This window comes from Felis catus, chromosome A1 (genome assembly GCF_018350175.1).
Source record: "Felis catus isolate Fca126 chromosome A1, F.catus_Fca126_mat1.0, whole genome shotgun sequence".
Lineage (NCBI taxonomy): Eukaryota > Metazoa > Chordata > Mammalia > Carnivora > Felidae > Felis > Felis catus.
This window is the reverse complement of record NC_058368.1, coordinates 14053038-14067106: the sequence shown is the minus strand read 5'-3', so window position 1 is coordinate 14067106 and position 14069 is coordinate 14053038. Positions and strand designations below refer to the sequence as shown.

The 14069-nt window shown below is 32.1% G+C and overlaps 1 protein-coding gene across 12 annotated transcripts in view; it reads right to left on the bottom strand.

The window, feature by feature from the left end:
* Positions 1 to 14069, bottom strand: part of NBEA (neurobeachin) — a 684640-nt gene that overhangs the window by 504785 nt on the left and 165786 nt on the right. For all 12 annotated transcript variants that reach the window (XM_023250717.2, XM_023250724.2, XM_011286341.4 and 9 more), the window contains 5 exons: positions 12236 to 12388; positions 10904 to 11072; positions 4325 to 4404; positions 3542 to 3604; positions 3352 to 3449 (listed from right to left, as the gene is read on the bottom strand). In XM_023250717.2, coding sequence (XP_023106485.1) covers positions 3352 to 3449; positions 3542 to 3604; positions 4325 to 4404; positions 10904 to 11072; positions 12236 to 12388 — 563 coding nt within the window. The remainder of the gene's footprint in view (positions 1 to 3351; positions 3450 to 3541; positions 3605 to 4324; positions 4405 to 10903; positions 11073 to 12235; positions 12389 to 14069) is intronic.

Genomic DNA, 14069 nt, shown 5'->3' with positions numbered 1-14069 from the left:
TAGATAGTTGCCCAATTATTTCTCTTTTCTGAGCATTTGGAATGAGCTCTGAGAAACAATATCTAGCACTTTGGGGGCTCCTGAATAAAAAAAGTATTTAAAATAGAAAGGATAATGCAGTCTTGTTTTGTTCACATAGATGAGTCTATACACAAAAGGAAGAACAAAGCAACCATACAGGAAGTAGCAGAGAAAGCAAAGTTGTTTCCTTCTAGCTTTCCAATTCCTTGTTCTTATCCTAATGAGATTTCTATAACAAACGCATTATTCTGTTTTTACTTTAATCGGTTTGAGAATTTTTCTGTTACTTGGAGCAAAAAAGTCTCTGCTAGCAACACAAAACCTCACCTAACCTAACCTAACCTATAGAGGCACTTCATATACTATATAAGAATAGGGCTATGTTCATTATAACATTTATAAATATCTAAAAATGTTTATCTTTTGTTTTCTTCAAAACATAAAAGTATTTTTTCTATAAGGTAGTAGTGGGTAATAATTCTTTTAAAACTCATTCTACAATTTAAGAAAGTTCTTTGAAGGTGGTGGTGGGGCCTATAAAATTGGGATATGCTTTACTGTATTAAATTCTTTTTGAAAAATACAATGTCATTTTATATTTTTAAAATGAAGTAATCTAGGCCAAACAAAAAAGTTGGTATTAGAAGATACAGTACAATTTTTATATTATTTCAGTAACATTAACAAAGGGAAACAAATAACTTAAAGCTAGTGACATCTGTTTTATGTTTAATAGTGGCTTATACTATTAAAAAAGAAAATAATATATTGTTGATATTGCCTCTTACTTGTGTATTACTCAATTGAAGAACAGACTAGGTAAACTCTAGAGGTAACTATTTCCTTTAGAAGATGAAGTTTTTCAAAAGCCTCAAGTTCCTAAATAAATATGTATTTACACTGAAATTGATTTTTAGAATGTTTAAAGACAAAGATCAGTAATGAAAAAAAAAAAAGAACAAGTATGAGACTAGGAAAGTTATACATGTCAGGAAAAGAACTATTCAGGAAATCGTGAGAAAGAACCTTCAACAGAAAAAATAATCTTGAGAACAGAAGTAAAAGCTCACAGCCTAAAAATGTGACTAGCTTCAGACATGGAACGAGAAACTCCCACAGAATTCCCATTTTCTAGAAATAACTTCAAATTTAGGTATAACAAAGGCATAAGATCCACCCAGGACTAACAGAAATTATGATAGACAAGTGAAACGTGGAAACATCGAGGGCCATCATTCATCTACATTACATAGGATTTTCTTCACAACTAGATAAGTGTTCCTTACAAAACAAGAAACAAACACTGGATTTGCAATACAATATGAATAGGAAATTTACTGACAAATCAGTTAATGAATCTACTTGCAATATAATAATTAGGTGAATCCTAATTCATCTGTTTGAGCTTACTATATTAAGTCAGAATATTGTCTATATTGAGATAAGTACTTATTTGTTCTTTTCTTAAAAGAATTTCAGATATAAAAGTACCACATTTTTAGCTACTCAGTTCAATGTTGTATTTCATATTTCACACGGTCTTCCTTAAAGTCAGTTAAAATATCACCAAACTTAAATTAAATTCATTCTTTGTATTCATTTCTTAGTGTGTATAAATTATAATTAATCAGAAGTTTCCCCAGAAAATATTTTATATGTAACTGTTATCCTTACATACCTACTTTCTAGGATACAGACCATTAAATGTCCTATAGAATAAGCCTACTTTTTCCATATTTTTAACAAAGCCTACAGTCACCACATTTTTTTCAAGTGGAAAAAGTGAAGTAGAAATTCTTCCATCTCTGTCATTGTTTTGAACACATTGGTGACAATATGACACGTTTAGCAGGTGTCAATCATGAGCAACCAGGTCTTGGTATTCATTGTGCCTAATCATTCCATTCACACTATACATTTAAATTACTATTTCACTCCCCTAAAGACCTAACCACTCTCCTTTGTATGATCATATTTTTACCATGTCAGAGTAATGAAAAATCCTATGTCTGCATTTCATATTAACCAATCTAAGGTTGGTATCATCCACAGGGATGAGGAGGATATTTTCAATTAATTCATTTATCAATTAATATAATAAATAAAGTAGATACTAGGATCTAAGGTCAAGGATACTAATTGTTCAATCTAAATATAATTTAAGAAGAGAAGTATAACTGTATTATATTATTAAGTTGGAACAGATGAAACTGCCAGTATTTATTTAGTAAACAGTTAAGTATCAGCAATTTTATATAATTCAACCTCATAGTAAGAAAGTATTTGTAGTTGTTAATAATTAAACGTGTAATCTTCTTCAAACAGATTAGCAACTCCATTGTAAACTCAAAAGTATTATTGATATCACAAAGAGGACAGCCACATAGAATTGACGTGACTGTTTTCTCTGATCTAGAAAACTGTCACTTGCTGATATAAATGGCCAAATAAAAGATGCGCTAATAAAATACCTTGGCAGGTATATTATTTCAAAATTCTTTTTATAACCTGTGGAAGCACACTGAGTTGCATATGGCATAACTTACATTTCCTCTTCATTCTAATAATTAAGACTTCACAAAAATAAAAAAGGAGAATCCCTAAGGGCCTGGGGCATAGGTTAAGTTCATAAGAATACTCATCAAGGAACTATTTTTCACTTATCTACATAATTACTTACAGTCATTCTGACTAAAGTTAGTCTTCACCTCTTTTAATTTTGTCCTTTTGTTCCAATTGTATTGCCACTGCCCTAACCCATCATCCCCAATACTGATGAATAAAATAATCTCTCTACTCTTTTTGCTACATCAGTTTTATCCCTCTCCAGTTCATTTTCCACACTGCTGACTGTAAATCAAAACAAAATGGAACTCTAAGCAAATCAGTTCCCCTTTCAAAATATTTTATTTTGTCACCAACAAAATATAAAATCTGAACTTTCTATTATGTGGACCTTCCAAATCTGTTCACTATATATTTCTTGAGACTAAACTCATATAATTTTCTAGTGCTCTCTTTTGCTGAAATATACTATGCTCTTTTGTCTTCCTGAAAAATATATACATAGTATTTGTTCTTCCCACTACATGAAAAGTCTTTACTACAGCAACATATTAATTACTCTTTTTGAGACCTAAGACCCATCCTTGATATATTTCACCAGTTTTCTTGAGTATTAGAAGATCAATACTAGTTTCTCCACTTATCCCCTTCTTGTATATAAGATTTTGCTGTATTTATTCAAAAGTTCCTAGAGTAGGGGTTATTCCAGAAAGCAAAACTGTACTCAATTAAAGTCTATTAATAATACTAATATTATAATCATACCTTATTCCATTTCTTTGATCAAATGCTGGGATCATTGAGGCTGGATGTTCTGACATTAAAGCCACTAGCAACTGTAACACATCATGAATATTTTCATCCTGCATAAGGATCACCAATATTTCTATAGTTAATATTTTATTCTACTGCTTTGAATAAAATAATTAAAACAAAGACCCAGACCATGTCCTACCTCATGCATGGTAAGTAGGTAATTTAATATACTCTGAAGTTCATCTTCCTTGACCCCTCGGTCCTAATTTTTAAAAAAATGTATATTACTTAATTTTAAATCTAAAATTAAAACTTTAAAGACAGGCATCAAAATGATCATTTAAAAAATGTGAACAATTTAAAAGTAGTGATGTTTTCATTAAAATGTTTAAATACTTCATAATTCATAGACTATATTATTTTGAGTTAAATAAGTAAATATTTGGAACGCTGTATCTAGTCTTTTGAAGTTGCTGATTTGATTGACCATCACTATCAAGAGTTGGTATATTGTGATCATCTAAACTGTATTCATATTACTATTTTCTAAGAATTTATTCTTTTCTTAAAATGATGCAAATTACTGCAAAACTTTATAATATCAATTGTGCATATATTACCTTTGTTTTTCATTTCTCTTTATCTTAATCTTTTAAAAATCCTACTGTGATAAAAGATATAATGTAAGACTTCTGAAACAGGTATACAGACTATTTTCTGGAATAAAAACTTTATGCTCATTTCTAATGCATATGTTCCTTCTCCATTTCAGATATATCTCTTAGAATGGAGGATCTCAAAAAAGGATTAACAAAAGGTGAAGTTTCACAAAAGTTAACAGTAAGATTTACTTTAGAGTGTTAAAAGCTATTCATAAGTTAAAGATAGCTACTGCTAATTTTACAATATTGATTTTACACTATGCCAAAAATTCTTTCACACTTAATATATTGAAATTCTAAATTATGTAAAATTATTTTACCTTTAGTATGAGCTGTTTCAGAAAAAGTAGCATAAATGCCCGTAGCGATATAATTTCTTTTTGTGATGGCCGGGGACCATCTAGAATAAAACAGAAAACAAAAACAAAAACAAAAGGAAAAAAAAAAACCTCACGATATTCAACAAACATAATGCAATTATGTTGGAACACTATGGAATTCTTTAATAGTTGTATTTATTTTAATACTCGCTAATATTAATGCTATATAATTTCAATTATATCAGAGGATCCAAGCATTTATTTTCAGACTTTGGCAATTTCAAATTATTCGCCAAACTTCAGATTTGGAGGAAAGGGTTACTTTTTAAATAATTATAATATCATCCATTCATAAGTGCATAATCATCAAGTGTTTACATTATTTTTTTCCTACTTTTATTAATAGGTTCCCTTTTCCCCCAAATCCAAGTTTTCCTAACATTTCTTTCATCTTCAATTAAACCAGTCTTCATTTAAAGACCATCTCCATTTCACCCCACACATTATATGATAAAGCACAGAAAAGTGACATGCTAATGTTTGTTTTGCAGCTTTTTTTCCTATGTGGCTTAAATATACTAAATACATATTATGGTGGACACTCAATAAATGCTTATGAGTGAATAAATGAATGTGAACAGTTAAAGTACATGTTAATTTCATCATAACATCTAAATTTCAAAGTAATTAATTGCAAATATCTAATTACCAATAAAGGAGAACATTCAATGATATATGTCATACATGTAATGTAATAATTAAATTATACCTTTAAGTATGTAGCTAAAACCATAAAGCTTTCTTGAAGCAATGAGGATTTACATAGCTTCTTCGTAAGTTTTAAAATAAAAATCACTTTATGTATAATTTATAACATCTTATTCACTCAATAAATATTTACATGCAAATTATTATCAAATAATCCATTCCATCTACTCTTGAGAAGGAAATCTCTTTCTCATTTCCCAGACTGCACTCCACATTTTTTGCCCCACTGCTGGCAACAGGATACAAGCTACCTTTTCCTTCCTTACCAATATTTAGTATTAATTTTTCAACTCTTTTTCATGGTGAAATATAGCACATATATAGAGGATGTAAACATACACCTTAATGAAGAGCTCAGAATTAATACCTGTATAATCACTTTGTAGATCCAGATACTGAACACTGACAGCAAACTGGCAAAGAAAGCCAGTAACAACCAGTGTGCAGGTAAAGGAACTACACAAGAGTGGAGGGGTGAGGTCCTGATTTAAATCAGATTAAATAATTGCAGATTTCTGATTTTTGTTGTGTAAGTGTTCCCATCATGACTGAATTCAAGATCAATCTACTAATAGTTTAAAAACGAGGTTGTAAAATCCCTGAATATTTAACAACCGGCTGAACAGCAGCTCGCTCCAGTGCACTGAAGTCCTCACCCCACGCCAGTCCTCAGCTCTGAGCTACATCTTGATCACATCCTCCATCCCACCCCAGTAGAGACAGTCATTATCTTAGTAATAATACCCTTACTTCCATTTAATGAAATTAGAAAAGTTTTATACTGTCTGAAAGTGTCAGTTGTTTCTTTTTCTACTGTAAGGATAAGAATAAAAATCGTGGTTATGTCATAGGATATTTTGTAATGGTTAAATAGATCAACATATGTAAAGGGATCAGAATAGTCCCTGGCCCATTTTAATCATAAGCACTCAGTAAATGTTAGCTATAATTACTATTGTCAGATATTGTACAATGTAAAGAGCATGTTGGAAAAAATACATACATATGTGTGGGTTTTAAGCATATACATGATACAGATCCATATTTTACAAAAAAAAGATGTATCTTACAAATATAAAATTGAGTGATGTAACAAATCACAAATGTACCATTTATATAAAATACAGAAGCTAAACAATCAATAGGTTAGGAATCCATACATAAATAGCAAAATGGTAAAGCACAAGTAAAATAATAAGCCCTCAAGTAAGGAAAAGGCATAAAAAACCTAAAACAAAAAACATAAAACATAAAATTGAGGATGGGGTTATCTCTATGGCTAGGAATGGGAAGAAGATATGACCAAGGACAGGGACATACAGGTTTATGGTAATGTTCTATTTCTTAAGCTTGGTGAGACCTATGTAAGGTTTATCATGTATTAACATATTTGCATTTATGACATATTCAAAAATACAAAAATTATGAAACACGCCTCATCTGAAGGACCTACACGTAGACATGTGTAAAACTGTGTCTGTATGAGCAGAGAAAAAGAGGGTAGAAGAACATATAAGACTGGTAATACTGGCTCCTTGAGAGAACAGGAAGTTGTTTTTTTTTTAATAGGCCTTTGTATGATTCCATTTGCTAATGATATCTGTTGCCATGATATCTGTTAATATGAATTTTTATAGTGAACCTGATATAATAATAATTTAAGGGACAAAAGTATTAAATAAGAGTCAAAGCAAAAGATCCTCGCTCTCAAGTCAGAGCCTACATATGAATTAGTAAGTACTACGAAAAGCTAGCATAGTACAAATGGACTATTGTTAAAAGAAAGCATTTTAGTTCAAAATGGTATTTAAAAAAAGTTATTTAGAAAGCTACGTTTCAAGTCCGAACCTCACATTTTACTAAATATCAAAATTAATTTCAGATGGATTAAAAATAAATAAAAAGATGCATTAAAAAGAATAAATCAAACTATAAAGAAAAACAAATTCTCTCCACTTTCTTGTCAGTTTTCTTCACAATATATTTATTTGGTTTCTTCCCTCCTGTCTCCTTGAGGCAGTCAGAGCCAGCCAGGTTAAGGGCCCTGGGACAGGAGAAACCAACAGAGCTCAAGGAGACACCAGAGTTTGGCAGGGCCAAGGAGGCAAGTAAGTCTGGCAGGACCTTCAAGGTCATGGCGAAGAGACAACAAGAGCCAGGAGTGTGGTCAGCAGCAAAGAAACAATTAGGGCTAAGGAGGTGACAAGGACCATCCAGAGTTAGAGGTGAAGAGATGGTCAGAGCTGACTGGCAACGTCAAAGCTGAGAAGGTGATGGTGCTTGTGTCGGAACACTGTTTCATAAAGTAGAATGAGCAAATGTATAAATATATTAAAGATAATGTAAGCCAGATTTTTCAATACTGAAGGAAGAAAGCTATAAATATAATAAGTTTGAGACTACACTGAACCAAGTGGTTTTAAATCAGAATCGAAGGTATCTATGTATAAACCTGTGTTTCCTACATCCATGAAGAATGCCTAGAAGCGATAACACTCAAAGAGCAATAAGCCAAATAAGCACACTAACACCCAAATCTTGGTTTCTGAAACCATATCCACCAACCAAACCAGGGCTCCTTGGAGAAATGTCTGATTCCAGGACAGAGATAAGTATAACATGAACCAAAAACTCTGGCTCTCTTGTGGGAAAGAGCCAGGACTGAAAAATTATGGACATCTGTCATAAAGACCCCAAAACTAAGATGAAAGTCTCCTACTAGCCAAATCTGAGACAACTTTAACATCGAATAAATAATGATACAACCCAGGGTATACTCTCTGGGCTAAATCGGCTAAAACTTAAAAATTTCCATTTGTTTGAAACAAACCGTATCTAATTATTTACATACTGTCTATGGTTGTTTTTATTATACGCTGGCAGAGTTGACTACTTGCAACAGAGACCATAAGGCTCCCTAAGCCTAAACTATTTCTGTGTGGCCCCTTGCAGAGAAAGTATGCCAACTATTCATGTAATACACTGAATAAAATAGAAATCCATGAAATATTTGCTGATATAAAATGAACAAATAATTGGAAGAGAAAAAATCAAGTTCCTCCTTGCAAACTAATAAATGGCTTAGGAAATAATGTCATTTAGCAGCAATCACAATAAAGATCAATTATGACAAGAGTCACTGATGAACTAAAACCAGTAAGTGAAGGTTTGTTGAAGAACAGGATATTTACATAGTCTCAATGTATTTCTCCACCAAATACTTATTAGTCCAAAAGAGAAAGTAGTAATTTTATAATGAAGAATACTGGCAGACACCACATTAATCAAATGATCAAAATTAACATCTCCAGTAATACGACAACTGAACGCCACGCGCTTCTTGACGTGATACAATGTGACAGAATTGGTATGACTTGTGCGTGACTGCGTCCAAAAATGAAAAACCTGAATCATCATGGGCAAATATCAAACAAATCCAAATTAAGGGACATTCTACAAAGTAATTTGCTTCTATTCTTCAAAAATGTGAAGGTCATGGAGGACAAAAATGCTAAAAATAACTATTCTATATTGAAGAATATTCAAATGACAAGGTAACTTAAATGCAGTATATGATTCTCGAATTGGATTAAGAGGAAAAAAAAGAGATTTTTTTCTAAAAAGGGTATTATTGGAATAATTGGTGAAATTTAAATGCTATCTTTGGATTAGATGATACCATTGTATTAATGTTAAATTACCAGGATTTAAATGGTTGCCTTTGGTTATCTAAGAGAGTGTCTTTTAGGAAATTAACAGGAAAATATTTAAGGTAATAAGGTATCACATCTACAATTTATTCTCGATTTAGAAAAAAATACATACACATATAAATGTAGGTCTGATTATATTTACATAAAATGGAGAATGATAAAGTCTATGTGGTAACATATTAAATACTGGGAAACATGGTGGAGTTTTAGTAATTCTTTATAAAATTCTTACAACTTTTCTGTAAATTATAAATTAGTTTTCTGAAGCAGAAATTAGTATGTGTGAATATATGATGTGCCTGGAGTAGAGAAAACTCTACCATGCTATAGTGTTAGAGAACAAGGGCTCTCAGTCACATAGACATGATTCAAATTCTAGTTCTATCACTTTGTACCAACTTTCACCTTCCTGACGTACAAAATAATAGTGATACCGACTACAAGCTATATGTATACGCCTATGTGTATGTGTAAACATGTCTATGTATATATAATTACATTACATATAAACAATTGAACAAAATTAACAGATGGAATGCTTAGCAGAGATTCAAACTCATGGTGAACATCTAGTAAATTTTAGGCATTATCAAGATTAAAAGCAATAAAAAAGTCATAAATGACAGAATAATATATCAGACTGTATAATATAAAAGCCCTATCATTAAAAGACACAAAATAAGCTAATGAATATTAGAATGCTTCTACGTTATTTTCCCTTACTGAGAATTAAAAAAGATTTTTTTTAATGTTTATTTATTTTTGAGAGAGAGAGACAGAGTGTGAGCCGGGGAGGGTCAGAAAGAGAGGGAGTCACAGAATCTGAAGCTGGTTCCAGGTTTTGAGCTGTCAGCACAGAGCCCCATGTGGGGCTCAAAATCACAAACTGTGAGATCATGAGCTGAGCCGAAGTCAGACGCTCAACAGACTGAGCCACCCAGGCGCCCAAAAAGATTTTTATAAAACAAAATTTTCAATGTCTTTGTGAGTATGCTGAGAAAAGCACTCTAACATATTACACAGTAACTACTCTCAATAATCCTACATACATCAAAGACAGAAGTTAATTATTATATACACAGGTGTAAACACTGCATTACTTATAAAATCAAAATTTTAGGGGCGCCTGGGTGGCTCAGTCAGTTGAGCATCCGACTTCGGCTCAGGTCATGACCTCACGGATCCTGAGTTCGAGCCCCATGTCAGGCTCTATGCTGACAGCTCAGGGCCTGGAGCCTGCTTCGGATTCCGTGTCTCCTTTTCTCACTGCCCCTTCCCCACTCATTCTCCGTCTCTCTCTGTCTCTCAAATATTAATAAACGTTAAAAAAATAAAAATAAAATAAAATAAAATAAAATAAATAAAATAAAATAAAATAAAATAAAATAAAATAAAATAAAAATTTTACAAACATGTAAATGGCACATTCTTTTGGATTGCTATGTAGAGCCAAAAAAAAAAAAAAAAACCCATAAGAAAAAAAAAATCAAGAAAATCTCAATTTTGTTAAGAGAGTTTAAGTATTTCATACATTTAATTCAATGAAATTTAGTGGAAGCACACACACCAAACATGTAAGAGTTACTATTCCTGGGATTTGGGTATAAATAATATATTTCTTCTATATCATTTTATTTTCTATGCTGAGTATGTATTTTTATATAATTAGGAAAATTAGCAATAACACAATGAAGAACAAAATTAATTTCTACTATACTTAGAATAAAGGGTAAAGTCTGGGGTAAAATATAAAAAAAAGGCAACAATCTCAAAGCACCAAAACAACTATATTAGAACACAGTGGCCATGATCAGTTTCATCTGTTTTTAATACTATGCCTATATCTTCCCAAGTATCAACAAGTACACTGGCTAAAAGGTAGAATATTATTTTTTACCTGACTTTATTCTAAAAATAATTTAATATTACAAATCCATAAACTTCTCTATCACAAAAAGCTCTCAACACATAAGGCTACTATCTAAGAAAGACAATAGCTCAGGATATTTTCATAACCATGCACATCTGTTCCCTATAACAGTACTCAGCATACAGAACAGTAGTAGTACCATGAATACAGTGGTAGTGTTGTACTTACCTAATCCTTTAGGTGTAATGCCACTACTGTCAGCAGGATTAATGACCCAGTAGTAATATTTTAATGTGTGCATTAGCTGTAATACTGTTCCTACTCTGCGTATGGTGGTATAAATGGTAGCAGTTCCGATAAATTCAGCAGACAAGTAAGTGTATAGGGAGAGCTGAACCTAATACAGAATATTAGCAAAGCATTAAAATAAATTTAAAATGCCTCAAGTGTTTATTATAAATATACATTTTAATTTAAATGCAAATTAGTAAAGGCCAAGAAAGAACCATTTATTAAGAGGTTAAAAATAACTTTTAATTAAATATTATTTATATTGAAAAAAATCTGCAGCCAACACATTCTAATAAAACTTATTTTAATAAAAGTAATCTAGTGGCTATTACCAATGAAATAATTTTAAATGACTTAATAATCTATCAAAAGTATCTGATAGGAAGACCAAATTACTTAAGAAGTTAACTAGACTAAAGCCTTTAATCAAAGTATATTTCAGCAGCTGAAAGAAACAGAACTAATATCTATCAGCTATATCATACTTGGAAAAAATATACATAGTCCTATATCCTAAAAGTTCAGGTAGTTTCAAATTTTCTTAACCCACTCCCACAGTATCAGAATCTAAGCATGTAAGCAGAGAGAGGACAAGCCAAACATCTTGTTTAAAAAGTGAACAAACGTCAAGTTTGAATTTAGCACCACAACTAACATGCTAAACAACAAAGGTCAGAACTTATATTATGTAACCAAAGTTGTATGGGAAACTTGAAAACTGTAAAAGGAAGCTCACATTCATGAAAAATGTCCGTTATTATTGACTTCCAGTAGACTATAACAGGGCTAAATCTGGCTAAATTTAGGTAAAAAAAAATAAAACTTTTATCTTGATATCTAAAAAACAATGTATATCTTTATTTTAAAATAATGTTCACAATCATGATATAAACTCTGTACTTACAATAAAAGCAATTTTCCAGTCACTGTGATTGTACTCATCATGGCATAATTAGTTACCTGTTACTTTCTGTTTTCTTAGTCTTAATAATCAGTGTAGCAAATTCTTTCTTGGAAAGATATGAATCACAACCACTAACTTCAGAATGCAGTTATTAGATCCAGTTTAATTCAAACTATAGTTTCGTTTAGTTTAATATTTACGTATTTCATATTTTGATTGCTGATTCTGTGGAATTCAACTGCTTCAGGTTGACTATAAAACAGGTCGAAAAATCCAAACAAATGCTTTCCACTGGATAGTTTAGGTCCATAACTATAATTTATAATATTACGCTAAAATGAAATGAATGAGAACAAAACGTATACCTTTGCAGGTGTATGTATCCAGATGGCTGGGTTGAATAAAATGTGATCACAAAGCTGCTTTAGCAAAGGTGCTCCATGAGATAAACCATCAAGGTACTTTGCAAAGGACAAAAATTGCTCCAGGACAGCTCTAGTTATATGGACTCTTGATGACTAAAGAAAAGGAAAAGATTTTCAAGCTAAAAATACCCAGAACATCACATTTTAAAACTGCTGACTTGCAATAAGTACATATGCATTTTCCATATCCACCCCTAATACGTTAAGTATAATATAAAACTGTATATTTCCTTCAGCATTCAAAATCTAATTATATTCAGAAACATAACATTTTAAGATAATTCTCTTAAATGACAGTTTGTTATCTGAATCCCTTTCCAGAACACCTGCAGATAAATAACTCAGGTTAAATGCCACTCTCAACCCAAGCTAAAGAAATAAAGTAAGTTATGAATAAAAATGGTCTCAACCCATTTTTGTGTGAGTTGACTAAAGAAGAGATCTCAAAGAAAATTAAAATGGAATACAATTAATACCATGATCACACACACGCACGCACGCACACACACACACACAAATATTGGGAAAGAGAACTATCATGAGATCCAAACCAACTGGAAAACAAATTGACCCCACCATTCCACTAAAGCCTTTCTTCATAAAATCACAAATGAGTTGCACATGGACAAATACAACACATTTAAAAAGGCAAATCTCACTTTCCTGGAAATACTGCCCCCTTTGGCTTTCATGACCCTCAGATTACTCCCCAGTGCCTTCTGCTTAAAAGATGGGAACTGATGGGGCACCTGAATGGCTTAGTAGGTTAAGTGTTGGACTCTTTGTTTAGGCTCAGGTCATGATCTCACGGTTTGTGAGTTCCAGGCCCACACAGGGTTCCACACTGTCAGCACTGAGCTTGCTTGGGATTCTCTCCTCTCCCTGTCTCTCTGCCCCTCCCCAACTCATGCTGTCTGTCTCTATCAAATACATAAATAAATTTTTAAAATTAGCTTACAAAATGTTTATTTAAAAAAAAGATGGGATGAGGGGTGGGTGGGAGGGGAAACTGTGTGATGGGCATTGAGGAGGGCACCTGTTGGGATGAGCACTGGGTGTTATATGGAAACCAATTTGACAATAAATTTCATATTAAAAATAAATAAAAATTTAAAAAAAGATGGGGACTGCTGAAACTTATATTCTCGTTCCCATAAAACCACTCTCCCTAGACGATATTTTATACTTCCACAGCTTCATGTAACAATACCTCTATTCTAAACACACCATCAAGATTTTCAACTGCCATCACCAATACATAACCTACTATCAATGCCATTTAGAGAAATGACAGACCTTCCATAATTTAAACCAAACCTTAAAGCTGCATTGGTCAATACAGCAGCCACTAGCTATTTGTGGCTACTGAGCCCTTGAAATGTGGCTAGTCCCAGGTGATGGTGTTGTAAGGAAGTATACACTGGATTTTGAAGGTTTAGAATAAAAGACAATACAAAGTATCTATTATCCTTTTTTAATTGAGTATATGCTGAAGTGATAATATTTTTGGATATATAAGGTTAAATAAAATACATTATTGTATTAATTTCACATATTACGTTATGAGACATTTTAATTTTTTTATTTTATCTAAAAATTTTTTTTTTAATATTTATTTTGAGAGAAAGAGAGACACACACAGAGCGTGATTTGGGGAGGGACAAAGAAAGAGACAGGATGTGAAGCAGGCTCCAGGCTTTGAGCTGTCCATACAGAGCCTGACATGGGGCTAAAACCCATGAACCACGAGATCACAAACTGAGCTGAGGTCCAA